The 21,827-nt window shown below is 46.9% G+C and overlaps 1 protein-coding gene across 2 annotated transcripts in view; it reads right to left on the bottom strand.

The window, feature by feature from the left end:
• Positions 1–21,827, bottom strand: part of LOC111154133 (visinin like 1) — a 101,410-nt gene that overhangs the window by 46,273 nt on the left and 33,310 nt on the right. Inside the window, exon 2 of one of the 2 annotated variants that reach the window (XM_022513541.1) lies at positions 12,424–12,590. In XM_022513541.1, the coding sequence (XP_022369249.1) occupies positions 12,424–12,585 (162 nt within the window). In that variant the 5' untranslated portion in view covers positions 12,586–12,590. Of the gene's footprint in view, positions 1–12,423; positions 12,591–21,827 lie in introns of those variants that run through there. The other variant, XM_022513542.1, reaches the window with a different exon arrangement.

The raw sequence follows: 21,827 nt of genomic DNA on the forward strand, positions 1-21,827 counted from the left end.
AGTGAGAAGAAAACCTTTCCCCCAATCCTCCCCGGCCCCCCAGCAGATCTTTCCTCAGATCCCTTTCAACTAGGATTGGTTAACATGCCCACATCCTAGATTCAAAGCAGACCAGGAAAGTGTGTCCGTGGGTCGTTAGCTTCTGTAGTGGGAGGTTGGCCACAACCAGAGAAGGCGTGGGGAGAGGGAGATGGCTGCTGGGTAGGTAACCAACTGTGTCTGACACCTCAATTAATCAAGCCACCCCTTCGTGTCTCCTTGGGTCAGTGCCAGCCATTTTGGGCATGATCCCATAATGTGTGGACATTAAATGTCCTTGAGAAGGATGCTGCAATTCCTCGTGGTGGGTGGGCTTCTCCAACCTCATAGAGACAGTCAACCCACTGGGTTTTCCACTGACCCAACTCCAGCACAGCCAACAAGGAGCTCTCGTGCTGTCAGACTCTGTCTCTTTGGCCCACATGTATATGCTGAGGGGCAGGAAAGGCAGGTTTTCTGTTTTCTGATGGGGAACTGTGGACTTGGGAGCATGAAGGATTGCCCACTGCCCAGTGCAGCAGAGGGGCCAGGACGCGGAATTGGCTCTGAGGCCACACCTCCCTCTCCTTCCCCCTGCCATGTTCCAACCACAAGTCATCTAGAACCACACTGGTCATCTATTGGGTGGTTTTTGTTTTTTTTTTTTTAAGATTTTATTTATTTATTTGACAGATCACAAGTAGGCAGAGAGGCAGGCAGAGAGTGGGGGGAAGCAGGCTTCCCGCTGAGCAGAGAGTCCCATGTGGGGCTCCATCCCCTGCCCCTGAGTCCATGACCGGAGCCAAAGGCAAAGGCTTTAACCCACTGAGCCACCCAGGTGCCCCCTATGGGGTGTTTTTAATTAAAGACTATGGTTAGATAAACCACAGAGACCTTCCTTTTGAGTAGAGCTCGGACCCCCTGAGATTTCCATCCAGGACTCACCTACCCAGGAAAGAGCACCGGCAGTCAAGTCCAACCGCCTACATTTGGTGTTTATGACCTTGGGAAAGTTATTAACCACTTTGTGCCTCAGTTACCTCATTTGTAAAATGGAGGAAATAACGATACCTTCCTCATACACCCTTGTGAGGAACAAATGAATAATATATGCAGAGGACTGTGCTTGGAACAGGGCCTGACACTCAATAAGCATTCAATTAATGCGGGCTATTATTACCTATTTATTAGTCATCTCTGCATCTTGCCATCCTTTGATTTATTCTAGAAAGGACCTTAGGTGTGCCTAGTTTCTATGGTGTTTAATGTTGTAAAGCCAACCAGCTGCCCCAACCTGACTGGCCAGATAACTGGGTGTGTGGAGAGAGGGAGACAGCCCCCTGGAACAGACAGTAAACTTGATCGCATAGGATAACAGAAACCGTCCCCACCTCCCGCCTCAATATCTAGTGTTGGGATGTTTTGCCTCAAAGGGGATCCTGTCCCTCTGGGTCAGCCCTCGGTGGGGCCTGTGTGCATGCCCCAGGGACCCTGCCTGAGCGCCTTGTTCAGATGAAGTCCTGTTCTCCCATAGCCTTTCTCTGGAGTTAATGTAACTGCTCTGAGCTGTTAATGTCTGCTGCAGAGAAGTGCAAGGGGAAGGGAGGGGGAGCCTCTCCTCTCTGCGGTGAGCCAGTGAGCCCGCTGCTGGGAGCATTCCCTCCCGCACCTGTGCCTGGAACAGGCTCTTCTTTTCCTCTCTTCCCCTCCTCCCACACAGGAGCAGCGGTGGCTGGGCCAGCCTGGGGGGCTTGCAGGGAAATGTGGCCAAGACTGGTTCTCATGACTGTAAGCCAAGGCAGGCCTCTCCAAAGGGAGGGACAGTCTCCTGGAGCAGATGGCCACTTGAGGCCACACAGAGCCAAACAGACCATGAAAGATTTCTCCTGCACAAGCACACATTGAGGCCAGAGTCCTCACCTCTGGGCTCCTGTCACCAGTCCCCAAGGCCCCAGTAATAATGAGAGTGACCTTGAGCATTCACTGAGCACCTTTAATGTCAAGCCCTTGCAAGGTACATACAGAGAATCATTCGATGGCTCTGGAAGCTAAAGACATGGGAAGTGGAGGGAAGTGGAAGGAAGTGGAGGGAAGTGGAGGGAAGTGGAGGGCCCTGGGCAAGAATTCGCAGCTCTGACACCTCAGAGGTGTCAAAGCCCCCCTCCCCAAAATGCTTTGTCAGGTTCCAGGGCTGCTCTTCCCACAAAAGAAGCTGCCTTTTCAAACACCTCGCACAATTCTAAGCCACCCTCTGGGTCTCTGATAGAGGGATCCAAGCCCAAAATGATAACATGCATGATCTGACCCTCATCCTTTGGTCATTTAGTGTAATATATATACACAAAAATACATCTTCCATTTTCCCCAAAAACAGTGTAAGTCACACTGATAAGACAACCTAGTTTGTCTATAATTTCAAGCCCAAACATGTTGAGTTTGCTTTTTGGTTGAGAGAGAAGGAATTTCATCTACAGAGGAGATGGGCATGGGGGCCTGATGGCATGGGAGCTGCTTGTCATAGCCAGGCCCGGAGGCTTCACGGAACACCCAATGTCATTGCTGTCATCCCAAGAGATTTAATGAATTCACCTTCTTCTCAGCAAGTCGCCACCAGCTCCTCACCATGACAGAAACATAGGCCCAGGGAAGTCCTGCTCCCCAGGGGAGTGCAGGGCTCCCAGCCTGCCGTTCTGCTGGGGGGACCAGGATGAGAACTGGACTAGCCCTGTGGGCTCGGGTGAGCCTCTGCCACTGAAGGGAACAGGTGGGGTGGCAGCCTGGGCAGACAGGCTATGTGAAGGACAATTCCAAAATGCCCCTGAACAGGGTCCCAATCATTCCGAGATCCGGGCCCTGTCCACCTCCTGCTTACCACCTGCTCTGTGGAGGGAGTGTGTTCACTTTGTCTAAGTTCACCCCAGGACCACAGCCCCCTGCCCCGATGCCCGGGAAGCCTTGCCGGACCCTCCGTCTTCCTTCTCCTCCCCTGAGCTCCCAAAGCTCTGGAGGACCCACATCCTCACTTAGCTCTCTGCATTTGTCTGCTTGCGAGGCATCTCTCTCCCTAGACAGCGGGGGACTTGAGTGGGTGTCCTACCTGTTGATTCTGTCTTTAGTCTTGTGCTGCACACGCAAGGTACAGACGATAGTCAGTGAATAACTCATCCAACTTTTCCTAAGCCATTCACGGGAGGGCACACGGCAAGCTCCTGCAGCTTCCCTCACTGAGTCACCGAGAACGCTTACGAGGGAAATGAAAGTTAACAGCTCATGCCCGGGACTGTCGTTACGGTGTCTTAAGAAGCAGATAATGCCAGGTCGTCAGAAGGTCTGCGGTCGTCTAACACCTCTTGGTAGGAAAGCACCTGTTCACCTGGTCCCCAAGATTCAGAACTTTAGGGCTTTTCCGGCACCTGATGACCTCTGTGATTGAGCCCCACTCACATCTGCAACCTCACTTGTCCCCTGATACCTGGGCAGTCACTCGACAACAGCGGCTGGCTATTCCCCTTACCACCCACCGGTCTCCCTGCCCCTGTGCTCTTGCTTAGGTTGTCCCTCCTCTTAAGGAAATCCTCAAAGCTACAGATCCTATCTGCATTCAAGGTATCTTGAAATCTTCAGTGAAGATATTTACACAGACATTTGCTAGGCTGGAGTACCTGCACCAGCTTTGGCACAAATGCCATTTTTTCTCTGTGGTCTTTTGGCTCTATACATGGACTGTTCTATGTAGGCTGCTAGCCCTTTTAATGAGGGAGACAGTCTGGCTTGAATTCTTCATCCCCCATTGGCTCTTGGTTACAGATTTGTTATAGATATTGCTCAAAGTGCTTGTTGAAGGTGGGTTGACTTTTAACAGCTTCTCTAAATTACCATCTACAGAGGGATTCTCCTCCATTGGACCTAATGAGGCCCTTGGACATTTTGTAGTTGGATTTAGCCCTATTTTGCTCCTGACTCCCCACCCCCCAATGTCTCCCCCATTTAGGACTGCATTTCAACTGAGAGGGGAGAAGTGACTTAGAGCTCAGGACTGGTGACAGGACAGCAACATTGGGGGTCACAAGGATAGAACCCCAAGCTCCGTAACTACCCTCAGAAGGAAACATCTGTGGTTCAAGACCCATTCCCAGTGGAGCCAGGAGAACGAATAATCAATGACAGATAGCATGCTTCCAGCAAATGCTCTATGGGCCGCACGGAAGGAGGGAGGAAATGATTCCCACCAAGGTGAGTCAATGGTACCAGATCCAAACCTCTGTGGTCCTCTCAAAGGTCAGAAAAATCCAGTAATGTAAAGCAGCTTTTATAATGAGAGGTCCAGACAGATTTTGTATCTTCAAGTCCAATTCTGTAATAAAAATGGGCTATTTCTGCCTCTTTGGCTCTATTTCCAACGAGAAACGGATTGTCCTTTAACAATTAGCTGCAGAGAATAGCTAAAGGGAGAGTACAACCTTCTGGCTTGAAACCGCTATAATCAGGCTGGAGTTGAGACACATCCTTTCGGGCGTGTGAAGCAATGAAGAAGCAGCTCAGCCTTGGACTGCCCCCTGACTCCCAAGGGCTTCAGTTTCCTCCTGTGTGGTGGGCAGACTGAGAGACTTCGAAAGGGCTCTTTCCGACCTTATCCTGAGGGCAGAGGAGTTGAGGTATCATCTAAGAGCATTCCTTTGGTTATCATGGCCGCAATGACCATTGATATCTCTCAAACTGACACCTGCCCTATCACCGGAAAGCAAAATCCCAAGGTGTGGAAGCCATCCAAAATAACTTCACACCCTGTGAGGCAGGAGAAGGTTATCATTGCCACCCCTCTGGGATAAATGCTCTCTCTAATGCAAGACGCGCTGGTAGCTAGTTATTCCCTGAGACAATCTCGCCATAATAAAATGCCTTCGGAGTCTCCCATGGGACTTTGTTTTCCCAGAACTATAACTTCATTGTCATCTCTTCCTCGAGATTTCAGCCCTTAGCTCGTTTTGCACATTAATTCAAGTTGAAGTGCAGCCTTGATCATGTTGGCAAACATTCCAAATGGAAATGAATTCCCAGGTTCTCACTAAAAATTACAACGTCCCCACCAGCCCAATCTGGATGACATTTTGTGTCTTATGTAATATCTGTTTCCCGAGGGAATTAAGATGTTTCTGTATATAGTTCTGCCTAACAAATTTTTAATAAGGTCTACTCCTCATTACCTCTTAGGAACGAGCAGAGTCTGAATCCCTGAAAACTGATCATCCAAAAATCTATTTTGAGCCAAGAGTTTTATTTTCAAAATTGATTGGAATCCGATGTTGAGAAGCCGTGATAGCCATCTCTGGGTAGGCTGGCATCTGGAAGCGCTCCCGTGCCCAGGTGCCGAAGGTCAAGCCACTAATGAGCCTTTCCTGGGCAAGATGAATCGCTATTTCTGGCTCACTAGAGTCTCCCCATTAGGACAGATTAGGAAGCTGAGAGCTGGAGTGGTTTGTTGATTTATTTAACAAATGCTTAAGCCTAGGGCTTCCCCAAGGTCACAGGGCTAGTATGCGGAAGCGGCAGGTACACATTCAGCCTTCCGGTGAAACCCACTGCATTTATGTGTATTCAGGCAAAACACAAGAGCAGTGTAGGCTCTGGGGAGTGGAGAAGGGCTCTAACTAGTGACAAGGTGAGAAAAGCTTGCATAATTGTGTTGTAAAGACATAATATCCTTGTAGAAGGAGGCATGGGGACCGAAGTCACTGGGCTGCAGAGGAGGAAGAGACTGTTCCTGCTTTGAGAATGGAGAGATCAAGGATGGCTCTCCTGGGAGAAGCTTCTGAGCTGGTCCCGGAAGCATGGCTAGGATGGAGTGACAAGGGAGCATTTGAGGCATTCTGCTTCGCAACAAAGTAGACTAGGGAAGCTTCCAGATGCTTGCTCCTAAATGTAGCCAAGAGGACACAGAACGCACAGCAAAGTGGAGAGAATGCTGCTTGCAAGGTGGTAACAGTACTCATTTGTGCTAGTCTCTCTTGGGCCTTGGGCAAGTCTCCTGACTTTCCAGCCACTATGCCCTGAAGTGAGGGAACTCTACTCCAGAGTCTCCTTCCACGGTAGGTCAAGGTGAGAGCCAAGTGAGCGAACCGTCAGAGAGAACCAGTGAGAGTGTCAACAAAGGCAAGGGACTTAGACAAAGGAGAATAAAGAGGGATAGAGGGAGGGAGAAACAAGAAAGGAGGACTGTGGTCAGAGCCTCTGCTGTGTACAAGCTTTTTCTTCCACAGGTGGTTTTCACATTCTCTCAGCCGGATGGCCAAGGAGTCCTTGTTTGTTTCATTTTGTCAGTTTTGTTTCAGCCTAATACGCTCAGTCTGTGGGCCTCCTGCCAAGGCCATAAGAAGCGGCTCTCAAACACAATAGTTTTTTTTTTTATTCCCACCTTTGGGATTCTAGTCAGTGACACTTTTGAGTGTCCAGACATAACCACAGCTCCTTATGTCCAAATCACACTTCCTTTGAGGATCAGCTTCAATATAACCTTCCCCTCCAGCCCTCTGTGGGCCCAGAGGTCCTTCCTTGTCTTTCGTGGTCCTCATCACAGTTGCGGATATATGGACATTGTGAGCCTGCACTTGACCGCTGGCTGCTTGACGGCAGACCAGACCACAGTGGGCCAAGGAAGGGAACCCTGACGTTCTTGACTGACTCAGGGCCTACAGAGAACCCGGCCCATAGATGTGCTCAGGAGAGTGGATGGCGAGCAGGGATTGCATTTTATCCCACTGGGCTTTCCCATTTTCATTTTCATGGGGATCTGGACAAAATACAATTTAATTAATGGCCCCAAATCAGGAAAACATCTCCTGCAAATTGGAAACAAGTTTAACAAAGTGCAGAGAAGAAATTTTCATTCTTATTTCCTGCCAGTGAAGTTTATTTGAAAGTGTAGTTTAAAAGGGGATATTTCTTCATTTGTCTTGGTGTCAGTTGAGACCCACTGACTCTGCTGTCTTGGGAATTAGAATGTTAAGCCTGCCCATGGTTAGAAACATCCTTAGTGGTTCTTAACTTTTCTTATGGAAAATCACCATATGGAACACTTTATAAACCTGACGAAAGCTATCCCAAGAGAGCATAGGTACAAACTTTCACACACCATCTCAGCGTACACAGAATTCTGGGAGCCTACTCAAGGATACTCCCGGGTTAAACTCTAAACTTCTCAAAATGTCATCCATGGATTTTCTCCATTAGAACTATCTGTGAGGTCTTCCTTGGAATCCATTTGCTGGGGCTCTGCCTCCGCCCAGTGAAACAGCAGCCCTAAGGAAGGGGCCCAGCAATCTGGCAATTAAATAGTCAGGCCTAGTGATTTTGAGACACATTCAACTTTGAACTGGCCATTGATGCAGATCGACCTTTTCATTTGCAAAGTCACTAGATCAAAGTCACATCTTAAACAGGGCAAAATGAGATGCAAATGTTTTATTTTATATTCTACAAAACAAAGATTATATGCCCAAAATCCTAAACTTATTATATGTTTGCATCTAACTTTCAGGAAGCATGACTTTACTCCTGACACTAGTTTTTATTATTTTTTTCAATTTTTTTGTTTTTTTAAAGTTTTTTTTTTCCTTTTTTTTTTTTTTTTTTTTAATTCATTTGAGAGAGCTACAGAGACAGAGACAGAGGGAGAATAAGTAGAGGGAGGGGGAGAAGCAGACTTCCAGCTGAGCTGGGAGCCCAGCATGGGGCTCGATCCCAGGACCTAAAGATCATGACCTGAGCTGAAGCAGACGCTTAACCATCTGAGCCACCCAGGTGCCCCAATACTGGTTTTTAAGCATAAGAGCATAATTTGTGAGTAAAATTCTAAAACTTAATAGAGATTTATAGAATATGGTTGTGATACTTTATTAACTAGAAAATCTTTCTTATTCTATGAAAATATCTTTATCATAAAATGTTTAGGCGCTGCAGATTTTATGGTATCATTTATTTTTATTTGTTTTCATACTTGTCTCTGAGCAGCTGTGTCAATAGAGTTTCGGTGAGGGGCATCTCGGTGGCTTAGTCGGTTAAGTGTCTGCCTTGGGCTCGGTCATGATCCGGGGGACCTGGGATTGACCCCACGTTGCGGGGAGGTCCCTGCTCAGTGGGGAGCCTGCTTGTCCCTTTCCCTCTCCCATTTGCCCCTGTTCATGCTCTCTCTCTCTAATAAATAAATATCTTAAAAAAAAGACAGAGTTTTAGTGAGCAGACCTATATTTCCAAAGCTTTAGGCCTAGAAAATTTCTTATTGAATGGAATTCCACCAATATATTTTTGTAAAGTAAACATGATACTGAGCTTGGAAAAGGTAAAAACTATCTACTCAGAGACGTTTTATCTTCTAAAAGGCGAAGAGAAAAGGAAGTTTGCCTTTCATCACTGCATTCATTAACTTATTTAATATCCCATTTTGAAATGAACCTTTCTTTCTCCTCCTGCCCCACCGACAAGAATTTATGTCACTGTGCCTTCCATTGTGGTTAACTGTGCCTTCTCGATTAGCCTGTGAGATCCCGGAGGGCAGGCAGGACCTATCCTTCAGTCATTTCTATATGTCTCCACTACGAGGCTCCCTGAGAAGAAGATACACAGCCAGAATATAATTTTATTTAGAATTCATTCAACAAACACTTACTGGTGGCAGGTTGTGTAAGGTTTTGTGCTCACTACTGGGTCTTACATTGATTGAAATGAGGTGACTAGGGTCTACATAACGAAAGAATGACCTGAACTAGGAAGGCTTGTGACCAGACCTGTGTTCCGTGAAGCTCGCCCCAGCAGCTGTGTGTTGGAGGGGCTGGAGGGGACTAATGGGGGGCTGCCGTGGACCCCCGTTGCAAGGCAGGGCCGTGTTCTGCAGTGAGAGCGGCCACGCCCATCTTTACTATGCGTCCTACCTTTGCTCTTTCTGTGACACTAAGCCTCATTTTTCTGAACCTCAGTTTGAAACCTCAGTTTGAAACATTTTTAAACGTAGACCTAAGGAAGGGTTTCTTTTCTATTTTGGATACAAAGGCTTCTAAAGTTGACAGTTTATGCTCCTGGCCATGCAGAGGGGTCTCTTTCTTTATCCCACTCCTCCCAAGAGCAGGGTTCTACAGCAGCGAAGTGTCTCTCCCGGAGCCTGCAGTGGGTCAGGTTGGTGACAGTAGACACACCAGGCTGACGACACAGACGGTGGGCAGAGGCCACGGGTAGTTTTGTTCGCTCAGCTAAATTCTAGAATGTCTCCATGTCCGCACTGATAGAGAAATAGCCACTGAAAAGTGCCTACTCCCCGGGATAAGGACGATGCCTTGCTGAATATTTGCACTTTGAAGTAGCATTAAAGGAAGTCTTTTCTGGTCTTCTCTTGAGCCTTATTACATAATCTACATCTTTCTCTGGGCTTCTTCCCTCTAGCTTACCAGAGCTGTCTTTTCTTTACTCCCTGTATACATGACATATTTCCTCTGTGGTTCTCCTTTGTATTATGCCTGTCCTTGGACAACTCTGGAAGGAGAAGACTGTGCCTGTTTTCAGGGGCGCCTGGGTGGCTCAGGTCATGATCTCAGGGTTTTGGGATTGAGCCCCGAGTCCAGCTCCCTGCTCAGTGCGGAGTCTGCTTCTCCCTCTGCCTCTGCCCCTCTCTTTGCTGGTGCTTTCTCTCTCTCAAATAAATAAATAAATAAAATCTTAAAAAAAAAAAAAAAAGGTTTTGCCTGCTTTCTGATGATTCGACACAAGAACACAGGCTGAGTTTGAACACAGATGTTAAGAGGCTGCCAAGAATCTAAACTCCACCCAGAAAGTCAGATACTCTCTTCTTGGAATAAAAAAATCACTCTGGGGTGGGTGGGAGAGGTGAAGGAGGGAGATGATATTGGTATATATACATCAGGTGTACCCCCAAATGCTGACTCTCTCTAACGTTTACAGGCCCCCCAACCTCCATCTTGAGGCTGGTGCTGTCCCAGTGCTGAGTACTTCCAGCACATAAAGGAAATACCTCATTTCCTGCATGTCAACTACTTCTCCAAAAGCGAGTCTCTCTCATTTTAAACGACTCGTGGGGAATGCGGCACACAGAGCTTTCTTAAACACGGAGTGACAGCTTGTATGACCTCCAGTGATACGAAAGTAGCTTTGACAAATCTCATTTGTCTGTACTTTCCTTGGGGCTGAGAGTGAAGACAGTGGTGAAGCTAGGCTCACTCCTGGGTGACAAAATGTGAGAAGATGTGACTTTGAAAACTGAAGATGGGGCGCCTGGGTGGCTCAGCGGGTTAAAGCCTCTGCCTTCGGCTCAGGTCATGATCCCAGGGTCCTGGGATCGAGCCCCACATCGGGCTCTCTGCTCAGCAGGGAGCCTGCTTCCCTTCCTCTCTCTGCCTGCCTCTCTGCCTGCCTGTGATCTCTGTCTGTTAAATAAATAAATAAAATCTTAAAAAAAAAAAAGAAAACTGAAGAGAGTGGTTGGACAATATAGGAAAAATGCATACCATCCTGCTTCTCGGCAAAAGCAATTTATAGCCATTGGATAATAAATGCATTTCTCAGCACTTCTACATGAAAAAGCTCCATGTGATAAAAACTCATGTTTTAGGTCTTAGAAATGGCAAGTGATCTTATGCTATCTATATATATATACTATATGTCTTATACTATATATATGTATATACTATACCTGCCACTCTAAGCATACCTTTCTACATACATTTAAGGAGATAGTTTTGTATGTACTTGGGGCCCTTGGCTGCTCAGCTTTGGCTTAACCATAATCCTGGGTCCCTGACACTCATCAGTGGTCCTTATGGGGTTTCTGAGCTTTTAATAATGCAGTAAGCACCCATCTGCAAACTCACCCCCAAAACCACAGCTACCACTGAGATACAATCTATATCTAACAATGGGGTCCTACCGCCTTCCCATCCCTCGCCTCCTCTCCACTGGATGTAGCCATCAGTCTGGATCCTGTGTCCATCAGTCTTGCTTTCCTTTCCAATACAATATTATTACGTTTATTTGTAGTCCTATAAAATATTTTTAAATCTTATTTGTGTTTAATTTAAAATATTTTAAGACTTACTTTTTGGGCTTGATGTTTCTGCAACGCTACAGTTCAAATGCTTTGCTATGTGAATAGATCGTAATTCACTTTCCACTCTGCCTCTGATGGGCATTTGGGCTGCTTCCCAGCTTTGCTTCTGTAAACAGGGCAGCTGTGAGCTTTCTTAAACGTGCCCCTGCTTGTACACTTGTGAGGACGGAACTGTTGGGGCACAGGCGAGGTGAAGCACTCAACTTTGGGAGGGGAAGAGCAATGTTAGTACTTGGTACAATCATGCCCCACACAGAGATATGGGTGGATGGATGGTTCATGTTCCTCAAACTGACGGTTGCTATGTTTATTTATTTATTTATTTATTTAGATTTTATTTATTTGACAGAGAGATCACAAGTAGGCAGAGAGGCAGGCAGAGAGAGAGAGAGAGAGAGAGAGGAGGAAGCAGGCTTCCCACCGAGCAGAGAGCCCGATGAGGGGCTCGATCCCAGGACCCTAAGATCATGACCTGAGCCGAAGGCAGAGGCTTAACCCACTGAGCCACCCAGGTGCCCCTGACAGTTGCTACATTTAAAGGATGAAAGTAATATTTACTATTTGGTATTTTAGTCAGAAAAAGTTCAAAGTAAAACAATGCCCTTCTTCTACAAGACTGACATTCTATAAGCAGACACGAAATGGAATGTCTTAGATCTTGCTAAATCTAGAACCAGTCCAACTGATAAAATCAGAAGAACCAAAATAATGCCACAACAGTAGAGATTATACTTTCAATGAATGGTTTTAGCTAATGTCCAGGGTAAGATTAACCCGTACACAGTACAAAATGCTGAGTTAAGAGTCCATGTTGAAGACCTTGATGCCCAGATAAGCACCAGACCTTCCCACCTCCTTCCAAATGTGCTGTGGTAGGAATCTAAGTTTTTTTCTTATCTGCAAATAGGAGGCCATTTCCTGGTAAAAAAGCGTCCCGTGTGCTTTCTCTTTAATGGAGAGAGGCGCAGATACCTTTAACAAGCCAAGCAATAGTGGAATTAGCAGCGCGTCAATAACCATCAGCAAACACTATTCTCTGAGATTCCCACTGTGGTTTCACCCAGTGCGGGCATCTGAACTCTAGTCAGTGTTTTGATTGAACATTTGCTCTTCTTATTCAGAACCTGCTTGACTTAAGCCTGGAACAAAACACATCTCTGTGCATTTTTAAAAACGTCCGTTTTCCCTTTTGGTTGGAAAACCATCAGGTTGAAACGAATGGGCTCCTCAAAGTTGTGACATTTCTCGAAGACAGCGCTTTGTGGCCTGAAGAAAACAAGAGACTGAAAACCACTTACCTTCACGTAGAGCTGCTGAAATTCCTCGAGGTTCAGCCTCCCGCTCGGACAGTCCTTGAGGAAACCTTTGTACCACTGCTTGAGCTCGTGCTCGTTAAACTCCGTGCTCTTCACCAGGTCCTCCATCACTTCGGGGGCCAGTTTGCTGTTCTGTTTCCCCATTCTGCCTGGAGAAAAGCAAATGGATGCAATTAGCCGCGATCATTTCAAACTTAAGAGCCAAGTCCGAGGTCTGAGCAGCCCGTGGGTGGGCACTCCCTCCAGCGTGTCATATCAAATCCCTTCCCCCCTGCCCAGGTCGGCCTCCTTTTCTCTGGCATTCGAGAAAGGGGATGAGCAAGAAAGACCCTTCGAGCAGCTCGAAAGGCTATAGGGCTCATTCCCGTCCATCCCGCATCACGCGTCCCCGAACACACAGCATCGACTCCCCCACGGAGAGGCAGCTGTCCTTGTTTGTGCTACTCATGTAAAGTGCACGGGCACTGTTTATATTCTCCTGGTATGAATTAAAGTGCATCAGCATTTGCTGCCTGGGTATCTAATTCCACATTTAATTTATAAGGATATTAAGTGGGATTATTGACACATGCAATGAGAGGGCTTTACAGACATGATTATAAGCAGACTTGGGAAATCTGATCGGCAATGGCAGGAAATCTCAGCTGGTTTAGTTTTAGCGTTGCAGCTTTTTTTTTTTAATAATTTTTTTAAAAATTTTTTATTTTTTATTTTTATTATTTTTATTTTATTATTTTTTTTATTTTTTTAAAAAAATAATTTTTTTATTAGTCAAATTAATTATCTTTCTCTTCTCTTCTTCAGAGGTTTCCTACGACGTTGCTGTCAATGTTGATAAACTTGGTGGCTTTTTAGAGAGATTGAGTGGCGAATTCCAGTTGACCTAATTCCATTCTGATATTATTGCAGCTGGTAGGTAAAAATATAACTGTATAAAATAATGTTACCTATACCCGTTATGTGCCAGGTTATTGACTGTATACCATGTGTGTTACTTAGAGCAATATTAATTAACTGCTGGATGCCTGGGTGGCTCAGTCATGAAGAATCTGCCTTCGGCTCAGGTCGCGATCCCAATGTCCTGGGATCGAGCCCCACATCAGGTTCCCTGCTCAGCGGGCAGTCTGCTTCTCCCTCTCCCACTCCCCATGCTTGTGTTCCTGCTCTCACTGTCTCTCTCTCTTTCAAATAAATAAATAAAATCTTTTAAAAATATGTAAACCAACAGCTTTATCTTAAATTCCTTCCTTTAAAAAAAAAAAAGATTTTATTTATTTGAGAGGGAGAGAGAGTGAACAAGAGAGAACATGAGCAGAGGGAGGGTTAGAAGGAGACCGAGAAGCAGACTGCCCTGCTGAACAGAGAGCCTAATGTGGGGCTCGACCCAGGACCCTGGGATCATGGACCTGAGCCGAAGGCAGACTCTTCACCGACTGAGCCACCCAGTCCTTAAGAGCCACTTAAATTCCTTCCTTAATAAAATGTATATAATAACAAAACTCTTCTCAGATTCACTGTGAGGACTAATTAAGAAATAGGTACACAACAATAAACAATATTCTAAAATTAAAATAGTTTTTGTATTAGTGCAGAAAAATTAAAGAGGATTCTTTAAAGTTTCCCTTTAATGTTGTGGTGTTACAATAAAAAAAAAGTGAAAACTAAACAAATTAACCACAGATTGATTTAAAAATTCAAATCAAGGGGCACCTGGATGGCACAGTCAATTGTCTGACTCTTGGTTATGTCTCAGGTTCTGATCTCAGGGTCCGTGAGATCGAACCCCCATTGGGCTCCCCACTCAGTTGGAGTCTGCTTGAGATTCTCCCTCTCTGTCCCTCCCTCCTGCCTTCTCTTTCTCTCTCCCTTTCAAAAATAAATAAATCTTTAAAAAAATAAGTTAAATTAAAAGTGAAAATCTGAAGGATCACCAGAATAAGGAAAGTGTCACAAGATCTTCAAAATCCTGATACTGGAACTGAATTAGGCTTTGAAATCTTACCCACGTGGATCCAGGCCTTCAACGTGTTCGAGACAAATTCTATCCTCGGCTCTAGGCAGGTCTACACTTGCAATCATCCCAGAAGGGGTAATCTCATCCCGTACTTTGTTGTTTTTAATTTTTTGCCTTCTTCCACAACACATTCCACACCCATTGTCAGTGACCTGCCCTAACACTGAACAATTCTTTCACTGTGATGAAACCAAACCACTCTTGCTACTTCCAAGGAAAGCTTTCTCATCACATCATCGCAATCTAACACAATGAGAGGATATCATTAAAATGCCCATTTGTCTTCCAAGCTCTTCTGTTCGAGCAAGGGACCCGAGGATCAGCAACTACGCCCTTTATCGTGGAGCATCTCTACTTATTTTTGCTCTTAATTTCAAGCTCCATGTCTCTTATTAGCAACTGTCTCTTAATTATCGGTACTGTGGGATCCCCCAGCTGGATATGGAAATCAAGTTGGGTACTCAGGTGTCAAGTTTAATTAATCTGGGTGAGAAAACTGTAATCTGTGGTTATCCTGCTAATCAAAAGGTGTATTACCAAACTTCCAGGACTTCACTGTGTTGTTTACAGTCGAGAATTACAAATTTTCATTATTGAACCAGAATCTCCCCTAACAGTAAAAGCTGCTGAATGCTGAGTGTTGGCTGTGGGACAGGCACTGTGTTGAGAACTTTACGCCCTCGATCTTTAACCCTATGAGAGCTCAGCAGTGAGGATCAGGGCAACTTTCTTGTACAGGATCATACAAGTAATGTGTGGCAGAACCAGAACTTGAACCTGGATTAGTAAGACTCCAGTACACAATCACAGACAGACAGGTAGATGGAAGGCATCTCAGGAGGAACGGGAGGAGCAAAAGCAGGAAGGTTTGTGAGGCTGAATCAGTGCCTCTTGGCAATGAAAGAAGAGATGAGAGGAGGACCTGTCACTTTGCCAGGCCCTATTTTGGAAAAGACTGTTGGAGTTAACCAAAACCACAAGCCAGAGTGAGTTTGTATTCATGATGGGAAAGTAGATTAAGTGTTATTAGAAACTGCCTCTCCCAAATGCCTTTAGAAGGTCAGCAGCATGAGGACGCCTGGGTGGCACAGTCAGTTGAGCCCCTGACTCTTGGTTTTGGCTCAGGTCCTGATCTCAGGGTTGCGAGATCAAGCCCCGCAACAGGCTCTGCGCTCAGCGTGGAGTCTGCTTAGAGATTCTCTCTCTCCTTCTCCCTCTGACCCACCTGTGCACCCTCAAATAAGAAATCTTAAAAAAAAAAAAAAAAAAAAAGAGGGCAGTCTCACACAGGGAACACGGTGAGGACCACGAATCACAGTTTTGGAGACTCACATGCCTAACATTGTGCTTCCCGGTCATGGGTCATGGTCAGCCACTATCAGCCAGGTGTGCCTGCTGGTGAGATGAATCACGGGGAAAATCAAGTTCTGGCCAGACCCTGTTTGGATTGATTGACTCCAGCTCACCTTCTGCATGACTGCCTGAATGAATTTCTAAAATACAAACCTTACCATCTGAGCCTCTCCCTAAAACTGTCAACACTTCTCATTGTCTGCAGGATGTGGCCCCTTCTCCCTCGCCTGGCGCTTGTCCTGCCTACTCACATCCTCATTTGTTGCCCATCTGTCTTTTCACTTGTTCAGCAGGCTTCTCCTCTTTCTTTACGTAGCCTCAGCTCACACACCGCCCCCTCTGTGAAACCTTTGCGGACTTTCCAAGGCTGACGTAGGCGTCCTTTCTCCCAGGCATCTCCACTCCCTGGTAAAAGCTTCCCTGGTCATTATTTATTTCTCTACTGGATTGTCAGTTTCTTGGAGGAGAGGACTGTCTTTTATTTATGTTTCATCCCTGCTACCTCAGACTAGGTGCTCAACGAGTATTTTTTGAGGAACCAAATGAACGAAGGGCACTGAACCACTGTGAGGTAGGGACTCAAGGACCTTGGCACTGGTCTTCGTTAAATTGTGGTATTTAGTACGTTCCTTTCTGGGAGAATCAGTCTCATAGTAATCCATATAGGAGAAGAGTCAGTGCCATCATATGTATAAATATAACGCTCAGGCAACAGATGGGAGGATCTTTCATTTCGCCGTACGGAAAATCGCCTGCCCACCCGGAGACTGTTTTTTTGTTGTTGCCTTCATCACTAAATTTTGAACATCTTAAAGCCAATATCTTCAGGATTCGGCATAAAAGTGGTGCTTAGTGATGTCGGATGCATGAAGGAAAGCAGGGATGGGTTAAGACTCCCCACCTCTACCCCCTCTGTCCTGGAACTACCGTGAGAGAAGCCAACAGTGTCTCTCATTATGGGCCCAGGACAACAGAAACGGGAAACATGACCATAAAACTTATCGCATTCCCAATAAAAAGATCTCACGACACACATGAAGTAAAATAAAAGAATCCTTGTGTGTATGCGTGTGTGTGTGTGTGTGTGTGTGTAGAGGGGGGCGGGTAATTCCCGTTCTGTTTCTAGTTCATTCTGTGATCTTGGGCCGGATCCTTTCCTCCTCAGTTGCTCAGTTTCCCCATTTGGAAAACAAGTCAGTTGGACCAGACGACCTTTAAGGCCCTTCTAACCACACTATTCACTGATCAGCAGCTGAAGTTCTGTAAAGTTGAAAAGATGAGTCACAGACTTCAAATCAACTTGTCTTGATAGAGTATAACACACGTTGGCTCTGTGGGTTCTTCACCTGGCTACCCGTCAGTACTTGAATATTTGTTGCCTAAGAAGGGAGGGGACAGACATGGGGGTGTATGATTTTAAAGCTAGCATTCCAGGTTATAAGATAAAAACCAGCCAAGCCCCAACCCAAATGATTTCTCATGGTTTGCATGGCACTAGAGAGACTCAGTGTTAGCCAAGGAACAGGACTGATGGGAGAGATCTGGTGTGGGCAAAAGAAGCAGAAATGAGCCCATGGGTAAGGAAAGCCTAGCACCAACTTCCCAAGGATACCCAGAAAAGACCACATTTTTATACTCAATAGTTTACAAAAGGCTCTGTGTGACAACAGTTACCCATGTAACAGTCCAGTAAGAAAGAGATTATCACCAACCCCTTTACTGATAAGGGCTTTGAAGCTCGAAGGAATGGGTACTCTGTCTTAGCTCAACCAGCAGAGAAAGCTTAGTACAGAATAGAAGTCGTTCTCCAGGGGTGGCTCAATGGGTTAAGCCTCTGCGGCCTTCAGCTCAGGTCTCAGCGTCCTGGGATCGAGCCTTGCATCCGGCTCTCTGCTCAGCAGGGAGACTGCTTCCCCTCTCTCTCTCTCTGCCTGCCTCTCTGCCTACTTGTGATTTCTCTGTCAAACAAATAAACAAAATCTTAAAAAAAAAAAAAAGAAGTCATTCTCCAGAACCCCACTGGTTTCCTAACACAGGCCACCATCTTCTCCTGCCTGGATTCTGCAAATACTTTCTCACTGGCCTGCCTGCCTTGGGTCTTGCCCGCCTCTCTTCCACTTCCTACCCAGTCTCGATAGCAGAACTGCAGAGCCGAGGAACCAGAGCGTGAATGAGTGCTCTTAGCACAGATCTGGGAGACTTCCTGTAGGAGGAAAAGGCCGGCCAGGGGAGGCAATGAGCGCCCATGAGCTTCATTCCTCCACAAACCCTTTGCATCTCAGAGAGAGAGAATTCAAGGAGCATATGTGTATGTGCATGTGTGTGCTGGCCCAAGCTTGTCCTTTACCCACTCCGATATCTAAGTCCAGCCTCCCAGAACACAGCAGGACCCGCTGAGTGCGAGGAGGTGCACAGACCAGCGGCCTGGCTTCCAGGTAATCCGGCCATTAGCCTGGCTGAACCTTGGCGAGATTCGTGCAAAGCCTGGGGGCCGAGATGGAGAGGCCCAGGCACACGTGCGGATACACAACAGGTTAAGCACACCAGTGCGGAAACAGGCCTGGAGGTACGGCTCGAGCGGAGGAAGGACTTCCGGGGCTCAGCTGGAGGCTGAGGGAGTACAGCCAGCGCCAGGCAGAGCAGAGCCGGCTGTAGTGTCAGATTACAGGGCCAGCCCTGAATACAGCAGGTGCTCTCTCTCAGTCCTGGGCTCCTCACTTGTACACCGAAATAACTGGAAGAGACAGGCCTTGTCATGCTTAGTCTCCTGCCTAGATGACTCCTTCTTTTCCTTCCCACTTGTCTAAACAACCAGGCTAGGTTCCAACACTGTCTTCCCTGTGACACTTCTCCACAAGCTCTTACCAGCCCCTCTTCTCCTTCTTGATCGAACAGTTTGCATCAATAATGACCCACGGCCCAGTTAGCTCTGGGCAACTCAGCTTGGCGGACATTTGCAGGTGTGGTCTACGAGAAAAGTTCTGTGCGAGGCACGGTGGGAGAAAGACGTGGTTCTTGAAAAGCTCAGAAATGAGTGCAGGAGACATTCCTGCCCATTGGAATGTGGAGTACGATGAGACGAGTGCTCAGATCAGAGAGATACAGAGCACGGGCGACAGAGCGACAACTGACCACCAGGTCAGGCAAGTTCACCTGACTGGTCCCCAGGTGAGAGCTCTAAGTTGGTGTTCCCCAAGCTTGCCTGAGTACAAAATCATCAGAGCTACTATCGTTAAAAATGCAGCTTCACGAGACCCTCCCTCAGAAGCAAATCCATACTTTCCGCAAGCGACTCGGGTCAATTTGGGGAGCACTGATGAAAACCATGAACACGAATCAAAGTAGACGGTCTGAGGAGGACGCATTCCAAGAAGCACAGACATAACCCAAGTTCTCGCTGATGCCTCACTCCCTCTGCCTGACACCTCTGATGTTGTTCAAGATCCTGTACTGAGGATTAACATTAAGAATTTAAGGGGCACCTGGGTGGCCCAGTCAGTTAAGCTTCTGACTCTTGATTTCAGCTCGGGTTCTGATCTCAGGGTCATGACATTGAGCCCTGTGTTGGGCTCCACGCTGTGCACGGAGTCTGCTTAATATTCTCTCTACCCTTCCTTCTGACCCTACCCACCCTTTAAAAAAAAAAAAATTAAAAATCTCTCAACTAGAGAAGACCAAAGCTTGAAAATTTTGCCTTCGGGCTCTTTTGCTTTAATTCCCTTGGTTTTAGGTTAGAGAGTTTGAGGCTTTCCAAGATCACGTGGGCACCCCAATGGCAGAGTAGGCATGAAACCCTGGTCTCCCGACCCAGCTGGGTGCTCTCACCCTCCTACCCCAGCAGTGAGCTGTCCCCATACCAAACACCCAAAGCCTAGGAGCCAGGACACATGTTTATCTCTGAGCAGGGATGTTGAAACAATCTCCATCACCACCTCCCTTGGATCCTATGAACAAATGAAACTAGGTTGCTAGTTTCCAGAGACTGTTAAAACCACCCTGAAACCCAGGCCTCAAAGTTGCCAAGTGCACTGTGTGGGGGTTTCTTTTCTAATAAGGACAATTATCTGACATGATGGCTCTATCTGCCCCTCCAGTCTGGCTCCTCCCAAGGCCCCAGCAGCATCTCTCTAAAGGCAGAGTGTGGATCCCTGGCTGGCCTTTCTATCTCTGGGGACCAGAGAAGCTTCAGAAAAGGCGAGAAATCCTTTCTTACTGCATTCTCTGATGACTTTACCTCACACCCTAAACCTCATGGGACTGCAGCCGAGGTCTGGCCCACAAGCATAACACAGGCGGGAGGTTAGGAGGGCGCAGACTGCATCTCTGGGGACTCAACGCCAGAGTCCTTATTTGATCTGCAACAAGGAAAATGTTTTGATGGCAGTGGCAAAGGCCCTGTCAGGGCAAATGACAAGAGTTCCAACCCAGAAAGAACAACAAACACTTGAAGGTGAAAGCGAAGTGGGCCCTAGGGAGCAAAAAAATCATCTGCTCTAACCCCTTCATTTTCTAGAAGCGTCCCAGGAAGGTTAGGGAACTTGTGTTAGGGAACAGGGCAAGTCCATAACAGGGCCTAGCTAGCAGCGCCCTGACTAGTTAGCCTCGGCAGGATGACACAGTGGCTGCCATGATGCCCAGGCTTGTGACTCTTGGGCACTGACATAGGCTGAGGGTCCTAGGCTCTGCAGGACCAGAATGAGCCACACCAGGTCCCTGTGACCAGGCTGTGAAGAACAGTGGTCTTCCTTAGGCCTGCCCCAGCTGCTTCCAGCCAAGTTCCTACCCGAGTGCTCCCTCTGCAGCTCAGGTGTGGAGTCTGAAGGCATTGCCTGGGGACAGCCCTGACCCAAGATGGCAGCTGCTGGTGGACATTAGCTCTTGGATCTGACTAAGCGGTTCTTTTTTAAATATGAAACGCTTCACAAATTTGCGTGTCATCCTTGCGCAGGAGCCATGCTAATCTTCTCTGTATTGTTCCAATTTTAGCACATGTGCTGCCAAAGCAAGCACTGACTAAGTGGTTCTAAACTAAAACTCGCCTGGTAACCAGGTGGCAGTTGCTCAGGAACTCTGATCTGTAAGGGGGTCAAGTGGCCCGACCAGCCTTGGGTGTCAGCCTCCACCGCCTTCGTCCTCCCTTGCCAGGCACAAAGAACATCACTCAAGCTCCTGGGAAGCACGGCTAAGCCCGAAGCCACCTTGGTGCCCAGGTGTTAAGCTAGGACTTGGGGAAAGTTTCTACTCTGACTCAGTCCATCTGGCGGGTTCCCTTCCCCTTTCTGTTTGGTCACAGTGTCTCTTTCATTTTTCACTGGACTTAGTTGAGTGGGACAAAAAAGTGGGCTGGAGGCAAACCCGGGGTCAAATGATGTTCCCGTCGCGCACACGGTATGTGACTTATGAGCAGCTACTTGGCCCACTGGAGGCTCAGTTTCCTCATTTGTCAGATGGAAACGATGAAATTTGCGCACAGGGCTGTTACGAGAATTAATGAGATAACACACTGAATTCCTACCCACGGTGCCTTCCAAGTAGCAGGTGTTCAACAAACAGTAGCTATTATTAGCCTCATCATGGGACCCAGCAAACTGGGCTGGTCCAGACGATGGGGAAGCAGACTTTTCAAGATCCAGGCCCATATATCTAGGCGTCACCTTAACCTTGACACCGCGTGCCACACCTGGTATGTGTAAACAGAAGTACACTAATGGTGACACCTGGGGGATTTTGCTGTGGTCCTGCTTCTTTACGGTCAAGTTGAAGTGTTTCTTGTCCAACCCGACAGAGGAAAGTCATCCGAGGACCCTGTAGGCCTAAAGCATCAACCATTGAGTGAAGTTTCCATCTAATTCCCTGCTCACCCACTGAACAGAAGTGTAGCTGATTAATAGCTGGTAGCGTTTCCTCTGGGAGGGTTTCAAGCAGCCGCCCACTTTTCCGCATCTTACTTTTACACCCCTGTGCGTCTTTCTCCAACTCTTCTCTGTGTGTCTAAGCATCAATTTCTATGAAAGGAAAC

Source organism: Enhydra lutris, unplaced genomic scaffold (genome assembly GCF_002288905.1).
Source record: "Enhydra lutris kenyoni isolate GAN:26980312 unplaced genomic scaffold, ASM228890v2 scaffoldscaffold35, whole genome shotgun sequence".
Taxonomy (NCBI): Eukaryota; Metazoa; Chordata; class Mammalia; order Carnivora; family Mustelidae; genus Enhydra; species Enhydra lutris.